The sequence below is a fragment of the Bos grunniens genome, chromosome 2 (genome assembly GCF_055505025.1).
Source record: "Bos grunniens cultivar Pamir isolate PY7600 chromosome 2, Bosgru_T2T1.0, whole genome shotgun sequence".
Classification (NCBI taxonomy): Eukaryota; Metazoa; Chordata; class Mammalia; order Artiodactyla; family Bovidae; genus Bos; species Bos grunniens.
Window position 1 is genome coordinate 118,479,348 of NC_141166.1, and position 21,955 is coordinate 118,501,302.

At 39.7% G+C, this 21,955-nt stretch overlaps 3 protein-coding genes and 1 pseudogene across 11 annotated transcripts in view; 2 read left to right on the plus strand and 2 right to left on the minus strand.

Annotated features, from left to right (window-relative positions):
• Window positions 1-516, plus strand: part of PJVK (pejvakin) — a 44,161-nt gene extending 43,645 nt beyond the window's left edge. For all 4 annotated transcript variants that reach the window (XM_086360240.1, XM_086360251.1, XM_086360230.1 and 1 more), the window contains one exon: window positions 104-516. In XM_086360240.1, the coding sequence (XP_086216366.1) occupies window positions 104-396 (293 nt within the window). In that variant the 3' untranslated portion in view covers window positions 397-516. The remainder of the gene's footprint in view (window positions 1-103) is intronic.
• A 3,150-nt stretch (window positions 517-3,666) lies between these two features.
• On the minus strand, window positions 3,667-11,425 carry FKBP7 (FKBP prolyl isomerase 7). 5 transcript variants are annotated; one of them, XR_015148269.1, is made up of 5 exons: window positions 11,109-11,425; window positions 9,627-9,778; window positions 6,507-6,622; window positions 5,137-5,267; window positions 3,667-4,003 (listed from the first exon to the last, which is right to left on the minus strand). XR_015148269.1 is itself a non-coding variant. In XM_086360316.1 (4 exons), exons 1-4 carry the CDS (start codon window positions 11,315-11,317, stop codon window positions 3,842-3,844), a joined length of 654 nt encoding a protein of 217 aa, XP_086216442.1. In that variant the 5' UTR covers window positions 11,318-11,425; the 3' UTR covers window positions 3,667-3,841. The 5 variants fall into 5 exon arrangements, 3 of the variants coding, with proteins under 3 accessions (XP_086216442.1, XP_086216436.1, XP_086216447.1); XR_015148267.1 differs by having other exon boundaries at window positions 5,137-5,270; XM_086360316.1 differs by lacking the exon at window positions 6,507-6,622.
• Window positions 11,426-14,719: 3,294 nt separating this feature from the next.
• The window catches only part of PLEKHA3 (pleckstrin homology domain containing A3), a 28,419-nt gene continuing 21,183 nt past the window's right edge, over window positions 14,720-21,955 (plus strand). Inside the window, exons 1-2 of one of the 2 annotated variants that reach the window (XM_086360290.1) lie at window positions 14,720-15,159; window positions 20,615-20,731. In XM_086360290.1, the coding sequence (XP_086216416.1) occupies window positions 15,120-15,159; window positions 20,615-20,731 (157 nt within the window). In that variant the 5' untranslated portion in view covers window positions 14,720-15,119. The remainder of the gene's footprint in view (window positions 15,160-20,614; window positions 20,732-21,955) is intronic. The other variant, XM_086360297.1, reaches the window with a different exon arrangement.
• On the minus strand, window positions 21,471-21,947 carry LOC147378644 (small ribosomal subunit protein eS26 pseudogene; annotated as a pseudogene).

Here is a 21,955-nt window from a genome sequence, read left to right on the forward strand (position 1 = left end):
AATTTCACGACTGATTGTTTAGATTTACACATAGTTATAAATGCAGTCTGGCTATACATTTTTTTATTTGACTTTTAACACATGTCTGTTTTTATCCTTTTAGATAGAAGAGTGATGGATGCCATTTCTCGTTCACAGCTTTACTTAGATGATCTTTTTTCTGACTATTATGACAAACCTCTCAGCATGAGTGATATTTCACTCAAAGAAGGTACTCACATCCGTGTTAACTTACTTAATCACAACATTCCAAAAGGACCTTGCATACTCTGTGGAATGGGGAACTTTAAAAGGGAGACAGTTTACGGGTGTTTTCAGTGCTCTGTTGATGGGCAGAAGTACGTGCGACTTCATGCAGTTCCTTGTTTTGATATTTGGCACAAGAGAATGAAATAAAATGGAAAATGAATGTACCTTGCTGGTGTTTTGGGTGCAACTGTGCCACACACCTTTCCAAAATTATCTTGGTTCACTTTGATGAATTGTAGCAAATTAAAGAGGAAGAGGAATGAGAAATTAACCTGTCTGGGCATCATTTTTCCCATTTATAACACGGAGATGATAATAGTGTCTACCTCAGAAATTGTCATGAAGATTAATAATATTGTTTATATTGCAAAGGCTTACATATAAAATTCAGAATATAGACATTCCTTCATAAAATCTGCCAGTTGCATATACTTTGGAACTTAGTCTACCATTTTACATATAAAACTTTTGAGATATGTGTTATTTTTAATCGACTTTTAATTCAATATTTGAGGATGACAGGAAGGCACAAGTGGCAACTTTTTGATGCTTTAACTATTGCCCTAGGTCTGGTAAAATGAGAAAAATGTGTTAATAATTTAATGTAATCCTAAATGTTTAATTGTGGTATCAAATTAAAAGCACACTGAGCTCAGTATGGGGTTTTGTGTACATAGTTAAGTGTGACTGATAGTAGTAATGGGCTGCCATTCAGTGATGTAGGTATATATGTGCGCACCAGCTTTGTCTTTATAAGAACTCACTATGAAAAAAAAAAAAAAAAGAACTCACTATGGTCATTTTAAAGTTAAGGCAGCTGGGACACATTTACTTCTCTTCTATGAAAGTGTTTAAAACATTTAACATACTTGGTTCTCAGAGACCTTTTTCATCTAGTCTGTAAGACGTATGAAATTTTTTCATACACAAACCTAAATAATTGGCTCAGCTGGTAAAGAATCTGCCTGCAGTGCGGGAGATCTGGGTTCTATCCCTGGGTTGAGAAGATCCCCTGGAGAAGGGAAAAGTTACCCACTCTAGTATTCTGGCCTGGAGAATTTCATGGACTCTATAGTCCATGGGGTCAGAGAGACTCAGACACAACTGAGTGACTTGCACTTGCACTTACTTGCATTATTAAAATAATTACAGAAGTACTGTTAAAATTCCAGAACTCAAAGTATATAGTACAGCAGTCACTACTAGGCATATGCCAATGAAGGTGTTAGGCAATTGTGTAAATATGAAATGTTTACTTGTTTACTGTATGTATGTAGAAGGGTTAAAATTTTATTTATTTAAACGTGAATAGTTTTCAAGTAAATTTCCATATTCATATGACATCATCTATGATTTTTTAAAACCTAAAAGTACTTGGTATGAAAACAATGGGATAGAAAGGTTAGAATTAGAAACATTATCATAGGATAGTTTCCAGTGTAGCTTTCATGATATTTTCATTTTGTAGAGTATATAATTCAGATGCAAATATGAGTATACTGATCAAAAAAGACTCTAGTGACTTTTTTTTTATATGAATATTGACATGGGGACAGTTTCTAAACCAAAGTATAATATTGTGTTGTCAACCTAAGTTTACTACTGAGCAGGGTTTTCTGAGGAAAATAAAGGGATGAAAGTCGACGATTAAGTGAGGAGGAGGTATAAAACTGGGTTATGGGAATGAAGAAATATTGGGAGACAGGAAAAGATAGTAAATGTTTTTATTTTTTGAAGTGTCCAGCTCTGTGCTACACATGTGAGATTCACTAACCTAGTGGGATTTGTGTTGCCCTTATGCTGTAAGACTTTTTTTTTGATGTGGAGTATTTTTGAAGTCTATATTGAATTTGTTACAATATTGTTTCTGTTTTTTTTGACCAGGAAGTGGGATTTTAGGTCCCCGATCAAGGATCAAACCCCCACACTCTCCATTGGAAGGCAAAATTCTAACCACTGAATGGCCAGGAAAGTCCCCTTATACTTTTAAATTGTAGGATTTCTAGCTGTATATATAAAGAGGTTAAAAGATAATCAGTAAACAGTGGTTTAGAAGGAGTATAAGTTTCATAAAATGGAAAAAACTGTTTTAAACTTACTTGTTTTGAATAGAGCTATTTACTACCTAAGCACACTTTTCTATGGGCTTCCCTGGTGGCTCAGATGCTAAAGAGTCTGCCTGCAATGCGGGACACCTGGGTTTGATCCCTGGGTCAGGAAGATCCCCTGGAGAAGGAAATGGAAACCCACTCCAGTATTCTTGCTGGAGAATTCCATGGACAGGGAGCCTGGTGGGCTACACCCCATGGGGTCACAAAGAGTCGGACACGACTGAGCGACTAACACGCACACACACACGATTTTCTACATACACAGTAGGCAAATCTTACTTGATCCAATAAATATGTGTCCTTTCTTGGGTACCAGCATGATCTTCTACAGCATCTCTTACCTCTTATTCTCAACATGTTGGACCACAATGATTTGATGATGACACAAAATTGCCATGGCACTTTATATCCTCAGTAGATATCCTCATGTATCCTTCATGTGTAAAATAAGTTCTACACATCTACCAAAAATTTGATGGCATACCAGTTTGTGCTGTTCGCTCATGGTTAATAATAAGAACATTGTGAAATGAAATGACATCGGATAGAAAAACCCAGAGAAAGGGAGACTTGAGAAATGCCATAGCATCAATTTAAAACTATCAAGACAAAAAGTTAGGGATGGTAGATATAAAGGCCTACGAGAAGGAAGCGGTGTAGCACATTCATAATGATGTCTGAGGGAGTGCACAAGTCAGAGCAGCGCAGACTTCATGACGCATGCTCTAAGACAGAGGCACAGAGCCTTTGGTCTGATCAAGTCTCTTTCAAACATTAGCCACTGGAACAAATACCCAAGGCCAGAAGCTTGCACCATAAAGTACAGACACTGTGTTGAGGCTCGCTGTGGGACATATTATTATAACTAGTACTTTCCTGCACGCATCCTAAAGGAAGATTCCTGGGTCATATGATTTTACTTTTGGCTGTGCCATGTGAAATGTGAACCCATTTCCCCTGTAGTGGAAGCTCAGAGTTTTAACCACTGGTCACCAGGGAAGCCTGGTAGATTTTTATATCTTACTGTCTGTAATGCTATGAAATGTATAAAACAAGTGAAATGTTAATTCTTGGGTTCCTATTAAATATGTTTAAAATATGGGGTACTTTAAATATTAAAGATTGAGTATTTACGTATCTATACATGCTGTTAAGGTTAGAGTTGGGAAGAACTTGTAAATTATGACAGAGGTGTCTTCCTATAACTTGAAGGGGAAAAAATTGCCTAATACGATGCAGAGGTCGATTTCATGGTACTGCAATTCATGTTAACAGAATAAAGCAATAGGAAACACAATCATGCCTATTTGAAAGTTAAATTTTGCAAAAAAGCCTCACATTTATTATTCCAATATTACATGTATTGAAGGATCAAAATATGTTCATGAGGGAAAAACAGAAAATACAATGCAGAGAAAAGTGACTTTGTTTTATATATAAAATACAGTAAATAGCTAAGAAAATTTAGAAATAAAAATATGCTATAGTTCATCATGTTGATAGACATTGTATTCCTTAGAAGAAATGAAGCCATCACCATCATGGTCGTTCTTCTTAAAAAAATCCTCTAAAACTGCAGTCTGATATGACTGGTCACGTGGCTTCTCATCTTTTTCAAATTCCTTTTTCAGGTAATGACTTATCTAGAGGGCCAAAATAATGTTGCTTTAATAAAAAAGACACCACAATAAATTTCCAGAAACTCTGAGAAAACTTTCAAGAAACATATCTCAGACTACTTATTATACGTGATACAAAAATTTAAAAGGCTATTTGAGGTTTTATTTTTTTCAACCTTTGAAGCAATTTTCTGAAGAGAAACAGATCTTCAAATTAGCTTCCCCTGAGGTTATAGATGGTTAATGGTACATACTCAGAGATTAACATCTGAATGTTAATGGCAACCTGTTCCACTGTACTTGCCTGGAGAATTCCATGGACAGAGGAGCCTGGCGGGCTACAGTCCATGGGGTCAGAGTCAAACATGACTGAGCAACTGAGCATGCATGCACACACATGCTGTACAATAGGTCCTTGTTTATTTTATATATAGTAGTGTGGATCTGTTAATCCCAAATTCCCAGTTTATCCTTTCCCTCTTCCTTTCCCCTTTGGTAACCATAGTTTGTTTTCTATGTCTGTGAGTCTGTTTCTATTTTGTATCATTTTTTTAGATTCCATAGGTAAGTGATACCATATGATATTTGTCTTTCAGCTCATTTAGTATGATAATCTCTATGTCCACTTACGTTGCTGCAAATGGCATTATTTCATTCTTTTTTATGGCTAAGTAATATTCTATTGTATGTATGTATGTATACCACATCTTTATCCATTTGTCTGCCAGTGGACATTTAGGGTGCTTCTGTGTCTTGGATATTGTAAATAGTGCTGCAATGAACAGGGGTGCCTGTTAGCTTTTCAAATTATAGGTTTGTCTGTATCTATGTCCAGGAATGGGATTGCTGGGTCACATGACTCTATTTTTAGAGTCATGATGCCTGTAGAGATTAGTTTGGTATTTTAATGACCCTCTTGCAGGGAAGAAAGGAAATTAAACAGGTTGACTCCCTTTCAACTTTTATATTAAACAAGAACAACAACAAAAAAATAAGAACATTTTCTTCTTAGAATTTAATATTTCTGTAATTAGCTCTATGAAAGCAAATTAATTAGCCCATGCTAGATAGAAGTAAACATAATAGCTTTAACACAGATGTATCTAAATGGGAATAACAATTTAGAGTACTGTCCATATGAAATCTGTTTGAATTACCTCAATTTTAGAAAGTTGCCTGTCATTGTCCGTGTCTATCTGTTTAAACGTTTCAACGCTTCGTGGTCCTTTGGTCACAGCATAAAGTTCAATCTCAAAAATCAATGTTGCATCAGGTGGAATCTTGCCTTCTGCTAAAGGTATGAATTTTAACAGTTTAACTTTCATGAGGATAATGGTCAAATATTTATTTACAAATAGCCATGATAGCATTATGATTGTATTATTTCATATTTATAAAAATTGCTTTCTAAATATTTCTTAGGAACACTTTTCTCATATGTTTTCAAAACAAGTAAGTTCTAAAGACTTAGGGGACCATTTCCTGATTAAATTTAAATAAATATAATTCATGTAATTTTTAATAATATACTCCAGCATTATACAAGAAAGAGCTAGCGCAGAGAAGAAATTCACAGTCAGAAATATTTCAAAGATCAGTATCTTTTAGAAAATGATTTTGTTCAGTTATTTGGAAATATGAATAAAATATATGTCTTAATATACCTGTTTGTCAGATTTGTCATATAGACAAAAAATACTGCAATAACAGAACAAACTAGTAACAATTTCATGAAGAAAATTCTAATCACAAAAAAACTCTTTTAAGTATTAAGTTAAATAGTTCCCTTTAATAAAGTTAGCCAATTAAGTAATGTCACAGATGATTTTAGCAAGCTATGGCCTCTTCAGATGGCCATTCATAAAAGTGACTGGCAGTGGGTGGCTTTTGTCACCACTCAAATATATAGGTACTCAAAAATATAGTTACTCAAATATTTGTTGAATGAATGGTGTCTATCACTTATCTTAAAAAATGGCTGTTTGTTCTTCAATGAAAACTAATTTTTTAATGAAAAAGTGGAGGATTCTTGCTAAAATATTTATATAATTCAAAGAAAAAAGCTCGAAAGTTACAGCCAAAGGAAGTACTGGAGTGGGGTGCCATCGCCTTCTCTGGAAGTAGATCAGTCATCTCCAAACCAGGACACACAAAAATCTACCCATATATCACATGACTAATGTGACCATCCCAACCAACATACATTACCTAACTTTTAGAGTAAAAGATTGAGTCAATGATAATTTTACAAGATCCATCCCCATTCTGTCTCATTAAGATCTCTTTATGACAGAAGAAAAACTTTTCCTGACAATAATTAAAAACAAATTCAAAATTCTTAAGGAAAACTATTACAAGTTGAAGTTCCCCCCAAATTCAACTGTAAACATAGAATAAATTGCCAGTTAGTTTTATCTTACTAAAAAAATGATAGTATAAAGAAGAGAAAAACATGCATTTACTATAGAATTACTTGTATTTAGAAGATCAGAAGACTTAGGAGTTAATGTAAAGAATCTATACATACCACATGTACTGTTAGTTAAAGCACTAACAAATCACATGCATTTCAAGACATGCAGAGGTGCTCTGTGACATTAGGCAAGAATATTGTGCAGAAGAAAAGACTTCTTCAAGTACTACCTAAAATAAAGTTACAGCTTAGGTTAGGTCTTAATAACTATTTATTTAGAAAAGCTTATTCAATCAAGATATTGTGTGTTAAGCAGTTGCTTATGGTCTGCACAGCAGCTTTTAAAATTATTGAATTCAAGCTATTAGTAATTTATTATAAATAATACAGGTAAACTAGCAGTTAGCTACATTCCAAAGAACACAGTTTTGTTGGGCTTCAGTTTCCTTACATGTAAGATGGAGGTTTTGGTGACATTGTTATACTAGTGAGGTTCATTATATTTATTGAAGACACCTCAAACTGAGTATGAACTAGCTTCTTCACGTCAAATTTATACATTTTTGCTACAAGGGTCTAGCTTATTAATAGCTTAGGTTGCCTGGGTAGTCATTCATATATAAGCATAAATTAGTTTACAATAAGGATAAAATTAGTAATCATTTGCCATGTGGTAACAGGACCTAGTATGAGCACCAGTTGACAAGAGATGTGGGTGCTCTTGTAGCAGGTAGAATGCTCTCTTGTCTACAAGACAGCAAGAGAAACTCTGAAAATGAGATTTAAGGAGGCTGAAAGGCGAACTCTGCCTGTATTAGTTTATCTAGAATTGGGCTCAGTCTATGACACCGTTTTTAGGACAAGATTACATTCAATTTAACTTATCTTCAATTCTCTCTCTCCTAGGCTCCTTTACAACTAAAAATAGGATACCTTAATTATGGTTTTGTGGGAGCTATTTTGATGGAATCAAATGAGTGGCAAAAAACTTTGAAAGTGAAGATGTAGTTATCTGGACTGTCTCTTTAGGAGTTTTAAATCTGAGTCTGATTTGTATCACTAACATCCCTCCAGTCCAATTTGGGGGCAGTGATCCTTGTTCCTGCTGGAAAGAATAGGCAAGGGAACCAGCTCTTCTAATGAGTAAAACAACAGCCTTAAAGAGGGCCTGCCATTTCAATGAAATATTAGGGTGTAAAGACAATATTTCATTTAGAAACCCTTAATTACTTTATATACTAAATATTTCAAATAGCTGGGGTTAAGAAGGACTCAAACTAAAATGAGGTGGTAAAAATTCTTTAGGGAATTCTCTGGAGGTCCAGTGTTTAAGATCCTGTGTTTCTACTGCAGGGAGCACAGGGTTTGATCCCTCGTCCGGGAGCTAAGATTCCTGCAGACCACAGGGCACAGCCAAAAAAAAAATCTTTCTAGTTTTCACACAGTAAAAGGAAGAAAGGACCCAACTGAGAATGCTAGAGACCAGCTCTCTGCCATACCACCCATACCACCCATTTTCCCCTCTTAAAAATTTTTTTCTGTTCTGCTCCACTTTTGTGTTTGGTAGTCGGTTAGTTGTGTCTGACTCTTTGTGACCCATGGACTGTAGCCCACCAGGCTCCTCTGTCCATGGAATTCTTCAGGCAAGAATACTGGAGTGGGTTGCCATTTCCTTCCCCAGGGGATCTTCCCAACCCAGGCATCGAACCCAGGTCTCCTGCACTGCAGGCAGACTCTTTACCATTTGGAGCCACCTGGGAAGCCCCACTTTAGTGATTTTTAAAAATTTAATTTTGGAAAAATTAATACATGCCTTTGTCTGTCTGGTTTATTTTCAGTTAGCATAATACCCTTTAGGTCCATCCATGTGGTTGCACATGGCAAGATTTCTTTCCTCTTTATGGCTGAGAAATATTCCATTGTGTGTGTGTGTGTGTGTGTGGTGTGTGTATCTATAGCACATCTTTATCCACTCATTTATATTTTTTGGTGAGTGGGCCACTTGTTTATGAAGTTGCCTATTTCTAGGACAGGTCATCATATATGTTTATACATGCTGCAAACATTTTCCTCATTTATCTGCTTAACCTAGGTTCTCATAGCTTACTCAAGGATTTTAAAAATAGCAATATATTGAAAGAAGCTGTTCATTTTTCTATATTTCAAGGCTTCTCCTGAATTTGGATAGTAGTGACTAATAGCTTGTTATGTTTCAGATGTTCTTTCTACAATGTTCCAGTGCTGTCCTTTTACTTTAAAATCATAAGTTCCAGTTTCCTGAGTTTTATGAATTTGACTTTGGTACTCCTTACAAAAAGTTTTTTCTATAGACATTTATATAATAATTAATAAAATAACATACTTAAATGACTAAGGTAGAGTTGATAAAATATACACTGTAATTATGAATATTGCCTCTGTGGGGAGTAAAGAACTCTGGCCAGAGACTTGTATTGGGACAATGGCTTAATTTCTCGATATGTAAAAAGAGAGAACTGGGCTGGACTGGATTCCATATAGCTAAAGTTTATTGGACCCTATCAGATCAGATCAGATCAGATCAGTTGCTCAGTTGTGTCTGACTCTTTGTGACCCATGAATCACAGCACGCCAGGCCTCCCTGTTATGATTTTTCATTTTTTTAGTGATTCAAAACTTTTAATTGTGGGAAAACACAATTAAAATAAAATTTATCATTGTAACCATTTTAAGTGTAGAATTAGTTCAGTGGTGGTAAGTATATCCACATTGCACCCAGTCTCTAGAACTATTTCATCTTGCAGAACTGAAACTCTACACCTATTAAATAACAACTGCCTATATTCCACCCTCTCTCCCTTGGCTCTGGCAACCACCCTGGTCTTCCTGGCTCTATGAATTTGACTATTCTAGGTACTTTATATAAGTGGGATCATACAGTATTGGTTTTGTGTTTGGCTTATTTCACTTAGCATAATGTATTCAAGGTTCATCCATGTTGTAGCATATATCCGAATTTCTTTTGTTTTTGAGGCTGAATAATATTCCACTGAATGTATATACCACATTTTGTTTATCCATTCTTATGCCAATCGACATCTGGGTTATTTTCAGTTTTTGGCTATTTTGACTAATGCTGCTGTGAACATAGTTGTAACGATGAGTTACTCATAGTAACTTTGAGAGTCTGCTTTCAATTTTTTTGACTATATACCCAGAAGTGTATGATTTATTTTTACCATATTTTTACCTTACCATAGCCTTCCTTTCCATATGCAAATGAAGGAGGTATAATCAATTTTCGCTTCTCTCCAGGACACATATCCATCATCCCAATGTCTAGGCCTTTTATGACTTGTCCAACACCAAGAACAAACCATTTGGGGTGGCCTTCATTTTGTGTCCGGCTGTAATTAAAAACAGCAACCAGGTAAGTTGATTTGAAGGAAAATAAAATCAAACTTTAAAATACAGCTGAATATTTAGTTCCTATGTAAAACTGGAAACCTCTCTAACCATGTCTTTTCCTATATTAAGACTCATTCGGAATCCCATTGTGGGGTCTTTGGCTCAAACTTTCCTCATAATAGCCAGACAGAGGTTTGATTTGCCCAAAGCTAGTCATTAGGAGCGGAGAAGGCAATGGCACCCCACTCCAGTACTTTTGCCTAGAAAATCCCATGGACGGAGGAGCCTGGTAGGCTGCAGTCCATGGGGTCGCTAGAGTCAGACAGGACTGAGCGACTTCACTTTCACTTTTCAATTTCATGCATTTAAGGAGGAGGTGGCAACCCACTCCAGTGTTCTTGCCTGGAGAATCCCAGGGACGGGGAAGCCTGGTGGGCTGCCGTCTATGGGGTCGCACAGAGTCGGACACAACTGAAGTGACTTAGCAGCAGCAGCAGTCATTAGGAGTCATCTCATTTTCTTTTTTCTTGTCATCTTTACAAAAACTACTCAACAGTTAACTTTTTAATGGGTCTCCTGCCCCTAACTGCATAGTTTGTCCAAATTACGTATTTAACCATTCTGTATTTATTCCAAAAAAAAATGGATGGTCCAGGTTTAGCCTCAAAAAGTCATTTGAATCACGATTAAAATTTGTATCTTCTTAATAAATCTCTCTATTTTCTTCTAAATGGAAAGAATTAACTTTCCCCAATCTTATTTTTATAGGGAAGTAGCACAGAAGGAGAAAAGACATTCTATCTCTGAGTAATAAAACATCAATTAAATCAGAGTAAGTAGTGGTGGGACGAAGGGGCAGGGCACAGAGACACAGGGTCTGAAAATCACCAGAGAAAAGTCATTGTAGTGGCTTCTAGTAGTGGAAAGCGGCCTCCAGTCAGTAAATATTGTGCTTCTGAAGGCCAGATAAACTATTCTACATAATCCTCTGTAAGGAGACTCCAACCCACAGCAAAGGAAAAGTGTGAACATTCTTAAAAACAGTACCTTGACTTACTACGATAGGCAGTGGTGAGGAGAGCGTATAGATGTAGTGTATTTTTAATAATTTCTTGGGCCAACATTTTCCGTAATTTAAAAAATAATATTCCACATAATAGGGAAATACTGTGTCAAATCCTATTTTCCTCCTAGAAAGTTCAGAAAGGCTGAACTCTTACTGTTCAAAATCAACCTCAAACAACCCAGTAAATTAGGCTTCTGGTTGGTGGAGGGAGGTTAGATTTAGTGCATCAACTGGACTCGGGAGCTGTTCTCATCATATCCTACCTGCAGTAGAATTTCGAGCCGTCTTTAGCCAAGAAGCCGTCGTAATGGGCATTTAGCAGGTCTCCCTTTTTGCTTGTCTTAGAACAATTTTCTGGACGATGCAAAACTTCTATTTTCACTTCCTCTGTGGTCTCCTCTGCCTTTTGTCCCTGAGCAGTAAAAATGCCCCACACGTAAAAGAAAAGGATTAATCTGAATAAGAAATGCATGATTCCTGGATTCACCCCCCAGATGATCACTGCGTTCCCGCAAGCGTGTCAGTTGCAGGCGGGTGGTAGCAGCTGTAGCCCATTTCCGACGCGTGGCAGGCGAGCATTGTCCTACGTCACAAAGGGCCAGGAGCGGGGTGAAGCGTAGCACCGCCCCTTCCCCCTGCGGCGAGCCCAACCCTTGGAATTTGTGTCAGTTGGCTGCTGGCTGCACCCCTGTGGTACCCCGCGCTTTCACGGACGGTTCTCAGTCCCTAAGGCAACACTGTACTTTTGCATTGCATCTCCTTTCCAAGTCCTCATATTTACAGCCAGTTTCCTCAGGGTTCGATAGTAAAGTTCTCTCTTTTATTTTTTTGAAACTGGCGAAAAACGAAATAAAAAGACTACGGTGGGAGGTTGTAATCAGGAATACACGATTGGCTGTGAAAGGCTTCTCCTCAGATTCCTAGAGAACTAGTGCGCATCGGGAGAGGCAATCTTGTTTTGGGGGTTTCCCTGAAGCGCCTTCTTAAGGTCAGAGTCATACATTAAGAGGTTTCAGGCTAAGCCACATACTAGTAAACAGGTGCCCCTGCTCCCTCTGGTTAAAAGCCTTTCCGCAGAGCTGACTAGCGATTTGGGACCGGCTACAGGTTTGCATTTTCCTTCCTTCCCCACTTGGGGTCGCCCTTGATTTGAGGGCTGTGAAAGTGCAGCACTCAATATGCCAGCAAATTTGGAAAACTCAGCAGGGGCCACAGGACTGGAAAAAAATCAGTTTTCATGCCAATCCCAAAGAAAGGCAATGCTAAAGAATGCTCAAACTACCGCACATTTGCACTTATCTCACACGCTAGCAAAGTAATGCTGAAAACTCTCCAAGCCAGGCTTCAACAGTTCGTGAACTGTGAACTTCCACATGTTCAAGCTGGATTTAGAAAAGGCAGAGGAACCAGAGATCAAATAGAAAACATCTGTTGGATCTTCGAAAAAACGAGAAAGTTCCAGAAAAACATCTGCTTTATTGACTATGCCAAAGCCTTTGACTCTGTGGATCACAACAAGCTGTGGAAAATTCTGAAAGAGATGGGAACACCAGACCACCTGACCTGGCTCTTGAGAAATCTGTATGCAGGTCAAGAAGCAACAGTTAGAACTGGACATGAAACAACAGATGGTTCCAAATTGGGAAATGAGTATGTCAAGTCTGTATATTGTCACCCTGCTTATTTAACTTATATCATGAGAAATGCTGGGCTGGATGAAGCACAAGCTGGAATCAAGGTTGCTGGGAGAAATATCAATAACCCCAGATATGCAGATGACACCACCCTTATGGCAGAAAGCGAAGAACTAAACAGCCTCTTAATGAAAGTGAAAGAGGACAGTCAAAAAGTTGGCTTAAAACTTAACATTAAAAAAACTAAGCATCTGGTCCCATCGTGGCAGATCAATGGGGAAACAATAGAAACAGTGACAGACTTTATGTTCTTGGGTTCCAAAATCACTGCAGATGGTGACTGCAGCCAGGAAATTAAAAGACACTTGCTCCTTGGAAGAAAAGTTATGACCAACCTAGACAGCATATTAAAAAGCAGAGATATTACTTTGCCAACAAAGGTCAGTCTAGTCAAAACTTTGGTTTTTCCAGTAGTCATGTATGGATGTAAGAATTGGACTATAAAGAAAGCTGAGCGCTGAAGAATTGATGCCTTTGAACTGTGGTGTTGGAGAAGACCCTTGAGAGTCCCTTGGACAGCAAGCAGATTCAACCAGTCCATCCTAAAAGAAATCAGTCCTGAATATTCATTGGAAGGACTGATGCTGAAACAAACTCCAGTCCTTTGGTCACCTGATGTGAAGAACTGACTCACTTGAAAAGACCCTGATGCTGGGAATGATTGAAGGTGGGAGGAGAAGGGGACAATAGAGGATGAGATGGTTGGATAGCATCACCGACTCAATGGACATGAGTTTGAGTAAGCTATGGGAGATGATGGACAGGGAAGCCTGGTGTACTGCAGTCCATGGGGTTGTGTAGAGTCAGACACAACTGAGCGACTGAACTGAACTGAGGTGCGGGTAAATTTCATGCTGTTGCTTTTCTTACCAACTCTTTGAGATGTCATTATCCACGTTCCACAGACGAGAAAACGAGGTAATTTGAGTCTTGGGCATTCTATTTTAATCTCACACAGTTAATACGCAGCAGGGATATGACCAAGTCTGACACAAAAGTCGTATATGAGTTTTTGAGTCGTATATGCTCACCTTCGACATTTTAGTAGAAAAACTTTATAATATATACAATGAATTTTACTATCCCATCACCGCGGTCTTAAACCCACTACTTGTATATTATCATATCCATCTGGCCATCTAACCATCAATTCACTGTATTTCCAGGCGAATACTCTTACCCAAACTAGGACTTCAGCTAAAGCCTGGTTCTCCAATGGGAGATATTACCTACCTCGGTGATGCTAAGAAAAGCAGCATCAGTGAGGCTGCTTTAAGCTTTAAAGTGTGCAAAATTCCATACATCTGAAAATTATTGTCAGTTATACATGGGGATAGGGCTCCAGATGTGGGTTCGATCCCTGGGTCGCGAAGATAACCCTGGAGAAGGAATGGCAACCCACTCCAGTATTTTTGCCTGGGAAATCCTGTGGACAGAAGAGCTTGGCGGGCTATAATCCATGGGTCGCAAAGAGTTGACACAGTTTAAGATTAAACAGCAGCAGCAGCATACATAAGGATGGTCATTTCCAAATAGAATTTTAAAAAATCCTAAAAGCGAGGGGAGACTTTCATTTTTTAAATAAACTCCAAAGCTTGCTCCCATGTTTTATGTTCTAAATGAAGTAGTGGCTAAGATATATTGCGTGGTGACAATTCCTTGGGGCCCCTCTCTGTTCCCTGCCGGAAGACTCTCAGAGGCACACCACCTTCCTAGGAGATAATTTCTCAGATCCCCCGAATGTGAAGAAGATGCAAAGTTAACATAAATAGGAAATCTTTAATTTTTTTAAAAGCAACCACCGGAGGGACCGGAGGCTCAATAACGGGAAAACCTGAGAGACCTAAATCAGCGCCTGACTGACGAATGCGCTGGGGGCTAGTCCTCGGGTTGGTTCAGGGGCTGCGAGCACAGTGGAGTCTGCGTGCGCTAGTTCTGGGCCCTGAGGCTTAGGCCCCAGAATACCGGGGAGCGGTCGGCCCAGGACTCAGCGTCCGGGATGAGAGTGGGATCCCGTAAGACGCCAGCCAAGGGTCTGTAGGAGAATGAGGAGGAGTCAGGACTCTGGCCCGCCCTCTTCGCGTAGCCTCTGGCTCGGTGAAGGGGCTGTAGGCCGCGCCCGCTCCTCCAGCCCCGCCGCCGGGGAGGGGTTTCCCGGGACGCGCCGGCCCCTTTCATCCAGGAAGTGAAAGCGACGTCGGGGTCAATGAAAATAAACGGGCAACCCGGGGTGGAAGGAAGGCGGGCTAGAAGGAGGGAGCGCTCGGCAGCGGAAACGCGAACGGAAGGCCGGCCGGGGTCGCGATTTTGCCGCCGCCTCCTCGGGGGCTAGCCCGGGGATGCCTGAGCCCACGTCTCGCGGCTCCCGAGCTCCACGCAGCGGCCGCCGTCCGGGCCTTTGAGGGCCGCCACGTCCCTGCGGCGCGCGCGGCCTGAGGGCGGCTTGGTGCCGGCTGGGGGCGCTGGGGGCGCCGGGGGCGGGGCCCGGGCGGGCGGGGAGGGGTTGCCCAGGCTCTGCGTTTCCCGCATCACTTCGGCTGGCGCTGGGCCAGGAGGATGCTCGGCGCAGGGCTGTGAAGCATGGAGGGGGTTCTGTACAAGTGGACCAACTATCTGACGGGTATGATGGGGTCGGGTGTCCCGGGGGGCGGCGGGGGGCTCCGGCGGGCAGGCTGAGGAGAAGGCGGGTCAGGGACTCCTCCTTCCTTTGCCTGCCAGGGGGAACCCCACAGCGAAACCGGCTGTTTGGTTTCCGGGTTTAATCCCTCTCTCTGTCCCTTGTAAGTACCCATTTGGCTTCTTGAGGGGATAGTTCGAGACTGCGCACCATCCTCCTGACGGTGGGAAGTGCACCTGACCACTTCTTTGCCTGTGTAATAATACTTCTCTTTCCTCCTCTAGCTTCCGGAACCATTCTTACTCTACATATGTTGATGCAATCTCTGTCTTTACTCGCACTTAATGCAGTATTCTGTTAATAACTGAGTTGTTGGGACATAGGACTGGAATGAACCCTTTAAGATCAAGTTTTCGTTTTAAGAAATCTTTTCACTATATCTTTTAATTTTGTTTAGCAACACGGTTTATTTTAAAAGTTCTCTTGTTGAAGTCGTTCGAGCATAACAAGCAAGATTTTGGAAGCTTTTCCAAGATCATATTCTCTTAGAGGTTGATTGTCAATGAGTTATGCTTGTGCTTTGGAATTCAGTTAAGTGTGCGAGAAATTGTGGGAGAAAGTACAGGAAAGAAGGTGGAGCCGGCAAGTCAGTTTCACTCGTGAGGTGGATTGAAAGGAATAATTCCAAAAAGCTAGGTGTTTCTGCAGCAATGAGAGACCAGCCGGGAAGGGCTCTTTTCCGTAACACCAACAGTCTGGCTTATTAAAAGAGACTTAAATCTGAGTTGTAGTCCCATCCCTGCCATCAACTAATGGTAAGAACAAATCATTTTTTCTCTCAAGATCTGAGACTGATAGTGCCAGGGTGATCAACTATCAACTAGTTTATCCTGAAGGTGTTTTTCAACTCCAGAATTCTATGATCTCACTAAATTAGAGGAAAAGGAATGGATTTAAAATATGGTTAAATGGCAAACAGGTATCTTGGTTTAGTGTAATAGGCCAGTATTTGCTGCCTGCTTGTTCACTCAGCCAAAAGCAATTGTATGGTACGTTCATCTTGTGTACATCTAAACTTGTGCAAAATCTGCACATGAACACTTTTTAAGACATAAGCACTGAGCTACAATTGTCTCTTTTTTTTATTAATTGGAATGCTAAAAACAGATTTATAGCAGCAAATGCTTTATATGATACATAGATGTTTTGTTGCATTAAAATGTCAAACACTTTATTTCTATAACATGTTTTAAGGAAAAACATTAGAAAAATGATGCAAATTTTTTTTTATTACGAATTTTCACATGGGCAGTTGTGAGAACAGATATACTGTTGAGTTTAACTTTGAGACCCTAGCTACTATGTTTTGAGATGCAAATGAATCATCTCATTGCAAATATGCATAAGCACAGTGTCTTGGGAGTTCATGTGAGGAACCTCTTATGTGTAGCCCAGAGCAATGGGTGATTACTAAGATAAGTCATAATTTATTCCAGGAACGAAGTGTAGTCTAGTGACCCTCCAGCTAGTTGTGCTTTTAACCTTGTGTGCTTGAAGTTTTTATCTTTGTAGAGCATTTAAGTTCACTGCTAGTATGGCGCATAGGAGTTTGATAAAATGAAATCTTTTATTTGGAAGAGCTCTTCTTAATATTTAAATTTGGCTCAGTGGCATGCTTATTATTACTTTTAGTTCATCTTAGGTCAGAAGGATGAGTGACTGTTCATACTGTGATCTTTAAGGAACCTTCCAGTTCCATGACAGTGTTCTTTGAGAATCCTTTGTAGAGAATAAGAATTTCAGTAACATTTAATAGTTTGAGATTAAAAAACATGTGTTTTAAAAAGGTAGTAAAAAAGGGAATACCTATGAATCTTTTTTGCAGATATAGTCCTCATATATATGTGTGAATCAGTTGAGATGATTTTATTAATTATTTCTTCAAAGAGGTATGTAGAGAAGGTCAATAGCAGTCTTTACCATTTGAGCCACCAGGGACGCTCTTAATAGCAGTCTTAATTAGATTAATATATTTAACTATAGTCACCTCTCAAGTTGGTATAAATTCTAAATGAATCATTCTGCTCAATATTTATTTGAAAGAGATTCTGAATCACAATAACGCAAGCTTACAAAATCACAATGTGTTCCATAAAGACAATGGACCTGGGGTAGAGGAGTGCATTTTCACCGTACGCTGCTTACAGTTTGTCAGGCTGAATTAATGTTTGGAAAGAAACCATTTTCATCATTTCTATGCATGCCCAGTACAGTATACTCTCGTGGATAAACTGCATATCTCTGCTCTCATATGTGCGCTCAGTCGCTCAGTTGTGTCTGACTCTTCAACTCCATGGACCACCAGGCCCCTCTGTCCATGGAATTTTCCAGGCAGGAGTACTAGAGTAGGTAGCCATTTCCTCCTCCAGGGGATCTTCCCAACCCAGGGATTGAACCCACCTCTCCTGCATTACAGGTGGGTTCTTTACCACTGAGCCACCTGGGAAGCCCCATACTCTCATGGGTAACAGGCAATATCTTAATTTTCTAGTATTTAATTATTCATTCACTCAATCACATTTTTTTTTTTTTTTTAAAGCACCTGGTATCTGCCAGGCATCTTTCCTACGTTCTGGGAATGTAGTGATGAACAAGATAAAGTTCATGTACCAATTTGCTAGGCCTCATTAAGGAATATAGTGTTTCATAAAAAGAATTTTCCAAGCATCTGAAACTTGGTTTTGGATATCCATCCCTCTGAACGATATTACCATGTTCTCTACTGTGAAATTTAATCTTTTTATGATAACTCAGCATTGTCATTTCGAAAGCGTAACCGGTAAAACCTTTTGGGGAGGTAAATCCTGAGTCTATATCAGGGTTTAAGAATGAATTCCCTATCTGTCTCTGTCTTGGTACTATTTGACCCATAAAAACTGAACTGATTAATCATATAGCAGTCAGTGTCTAAAGTGACCAGGCTGAATGGTGATTTAATAGTCACAGAAAGAACAAGGGCAGTCATACTGCCTCCAGCATGGTCACCCTGTTATTAATCAGTGAACCGTTGTAAATCAGTGCATGCTTGATAAGATTTCAGGGAACACTTGAGTTTGATTGCAAAGAGTAGAAGTTAAGCTTCAAGGAAAGCCCTCATCCTCATCCCCACCGTTGCATTGGAGCCAAATCTGTGATAAGTTGTGTTCTGTAGCACTGAATAAACACTAATTAAATGAATTATTTTCAGTGTCTAGCACTTCTGCCTGTGCTGTGTAAGCAGGGCAAAGAGAAAGGAGTGATGGGAACCCATGCTCTCACCACAGGGTATGCAACTTCTCTGTAAGAGACTGGAATTCTTTTGGCACTCACTGTGTGCAAGGGGGTTGGTGGTGGTGTTCTGGCTGTTGTTCAGTTGCTAAGTTGTATCCAACTCTTTGCAACCCCTGGACTGCAGCATGCCTGGCTCCCTTCTCCTTCACTGTCTCCTGGAGTTTGCTCAAACTCATGTCCATTGAGTCGGTGATGCTCTCTACCATTTCATCCTCTGTCTCCATCCCCTTCTCCTGCCCTCAGTCTTTCCCAGCATCAGAGTCTTCTCCAGTGAGTCAGCTCTTCGCATCAGTTGGCTGAAGTATTGGAGTTTCAGCTTCACATTCAGTCCATCCAGTGAATATTCAGGGTTGATTTCCTTTAGGATTGGGACTCTCAAGAGTCTTCTCCAACACCACAATTTGAAAGCATCAGTTCTCTGATGCTCAGCCTTCTTTTTGGTCCGACTCTCACATCTGTACATGACTACTGGAAAAACCGTAGCTTTGACTGTACCTTTGTCGGCAAAGTGATGTCTCTGCTTTTTAATATACTGTTGAAGTTTGTCATAGCTTTCCTTCCAAGGAGCAAATGTCTTTTAAATTTCATGGCTGAAGTCACCTTCTACAGTAATTTTGGAGCCCAAGAAAATAAAGTCTGTCACTGCTTCCACTTTTTCCCCATCTATTTGCCATGAAGTGATGGGACCAGATGCCATGATCTTAGTTTTTTTGAATGTTGAGTTTTAAGCCAGCTGTTTCACTCTCCTCTTTCACCTTTATGAAGAGACTCTGTAGTTCCTCTTCACTTTCTGCCATTAAGGTGGTGTCATCTGCATATCTGAGGTTATTGCTATTTCTCCCAGTAATCTATATTCCAGCCTGTGATTCATCCAGCCTGGCATTTCATGTGATGTACTCTGCATATAAGTTAAATAAGCAGAGTGACAATATACAGTCTTGTCATACTCCTTTCCCAGTTTTGAACCAGTCTGTTGTTCCATATCCAATTCTAACTGTTGCTTCTTGATCTGCGTACAAGTTTCTCAGGAGACAGGTGCGGTGGTGGTTTGGTATTCACATCTCTTTAAGATTTTCCACAGTTTGTTGTGATCCACACAGTCAAAGGCTTTCGTGTAGTCAATGAAGCAGATGTTTTTCTGGAATTCTCTTGCTTTCTCTATGATCCAATGAATGTTGGCAGTTTGATCTCAGGCAGTTTCCTCTGCCTTTTCTAAACCCAGCTTGTACATCTGGAAGTTCTTGGCTCATGTTCTGCTGAAGCCTAACTTGAAGGATTTTGAGCATTACCTTTCTATCATGTGAAATGAGTGCAAGTGTACCATAGTTTGAAGTTCTTAGGAGTTTGCTTAGGCAAAGTGTTTTATAGAAGAGAGGAAGATCACATTGCAGAATTAGACAGCTGGATGGCACCTGAGAGGACTTCTTGTTCAATCCACTTATTTTGAAGATTGGAAATTTTTGATATTTATTAGATGAAAAGATTTTTCCCAGGTTATTCAACTAAAGGGCTTCCCAGGTGGCTCAAGAATCCGCTTGCTAAGGCAGGAGACGTTGGTTCAATCTCTGGCTTGGGAAGATCCCCTGGAGAAGGAAATGGCAACCCTCTCCAGTTTTATTGCTTGGGAAATTCCATGGACAGAGGAGCCTGGCGGGCTGCTGTCCATGGGGTTGCAGAAGAGTTGGACATGACTTAACAACTAAACAACAACAGCAACTCAACTGAAAAATGAAAGTAGAACTGGAACTAGCATCCATGTCTTCTGTTGCTTTTTCCATTACATCATAACTCGTTCCATTAGAAAAAATGAGCAGTTTGTGTTGCACTCTGTATGTAGAGCGATTATTAAAGATAGATCTGATGGGTTGTTGATGAGAGGATTGTGAGGCAGGATAAAGGTGTCGTTCCCCATATTTATGCTGCTCTAGAGGTTTCTCCAGAAATCTCTCCCAACAAAATGGAGATTGATGCAAAAGTATTTCGGGCAGATCTTGGCAGTTAAAAATTTCATTGTTAGAATGTTATTTTAGAATCAAGAAATGACGTGGATAGTAAATTTTGCAATCCTAGTTTTCAGTGTGAGGAATGTAACTTTTTATCAATCTTTTGTTGTTTATGATCTTTGTAGGTTGGCAGCCTCGTTGGTTTGTTTTAGATAATGGAATCCTGTCCTACTATGATTCTCAAGATGACGTTTGCAAAGGAAGCAAAGGAAGTATAAAGATGGCAGTTTGTGAAATTAAAGGTAAGTGAATATATTGAACTAGATGAATCTGAAGTTAGGTAATTGATAGTTTCTTCAGCATACTGCAAAAAGAGGAGAAAACCAGGTAGGTATTTTCTAGTGCCATTTATCTCCATAGCATTCAGAAATGGTACTTAGTGTTGTTAAGCACGAGTTTTTTATGTTTCTCCCTCTATAAAAATACTTAGACATGAAATTCAAAGTACAAGTGTTAGTCTTCCAATTTGGACTTGAATAACAGTTTCTTGTGGATGCCACTTTGAGCGTCCATGCTAAGTCTACAAGTGTTTTTTGTTTTTTTTTTCTCATTCTCATTGAAAGGTATTGTAAAGATTGGGAGCTCAACTCAAAGAAGATGAGGCCAGCGAAGTAGATTTGTGAAGTATGAACTCAGAGTTGTAAACTCTGGTTTTTTGCTAAACTGCAGATAAGCTCTTCTGGGTTATAGAGATGTTTTCCTTTTCTTCTTTTTTTATGATCTTGAGAGTTTCCAGGAGTACTATCAGGAATATTGTAGGAAGTCCCTTTATTGGAATTTGTCTGATGTTTCCCGCATGATTAGACTGGGCTTCTGGGTTTTAGGGAGGAAGATCACAGAGGTAAAGTGCCCTTCTCATCACATTGTACCAGGAGTACTTGCTATCAACATGATAGCCCACTTTTTTTCCCCAAAGTATAATTTCTATTTTAATTTTTTTGGAGAGGATGGTTTTTCTTCAGTGTATAAGGACCTAGCTCCTTACATGGGCTTTGGTGGAGGTCATGGGGCAGCTCCTGCAGGTCTAAACTGGGGTCGGGGTGTTTGGTCCATCTGGGCTTCACGAGAATGAGTCCTGTGCCTCTGACTGGCACAACTCATGCAGGAATGTAGTTTCAACATAAGTACAGCTGGGGAAGCACATAGGCATAGAACACTTGCTTCTGAAATGTCCCTGATGGCTGTGGCCTCTACTGTGTTTTCAGTGATGAACTTTTGAATGGCCTTAATGGTGTCGTTGGGCACACAATGGGCAGAGCTGGTGCAGTGAATAGGCTGCACGTGGCTATAGCCCTTTTAGGAACGGCTATTGTTCCTTCTCTTTTGGTCATCTTGGTAGTTAGGACCTGAGAGAGCTGACACATTACTCTTGACATTAACCTTGACCACCTGGCTAAAGCAGTGTCTATCAGATTTCTCTACTGTAAAGTTACCCTCCCCATTTTTTTTTTTCCCCATACTGTGCT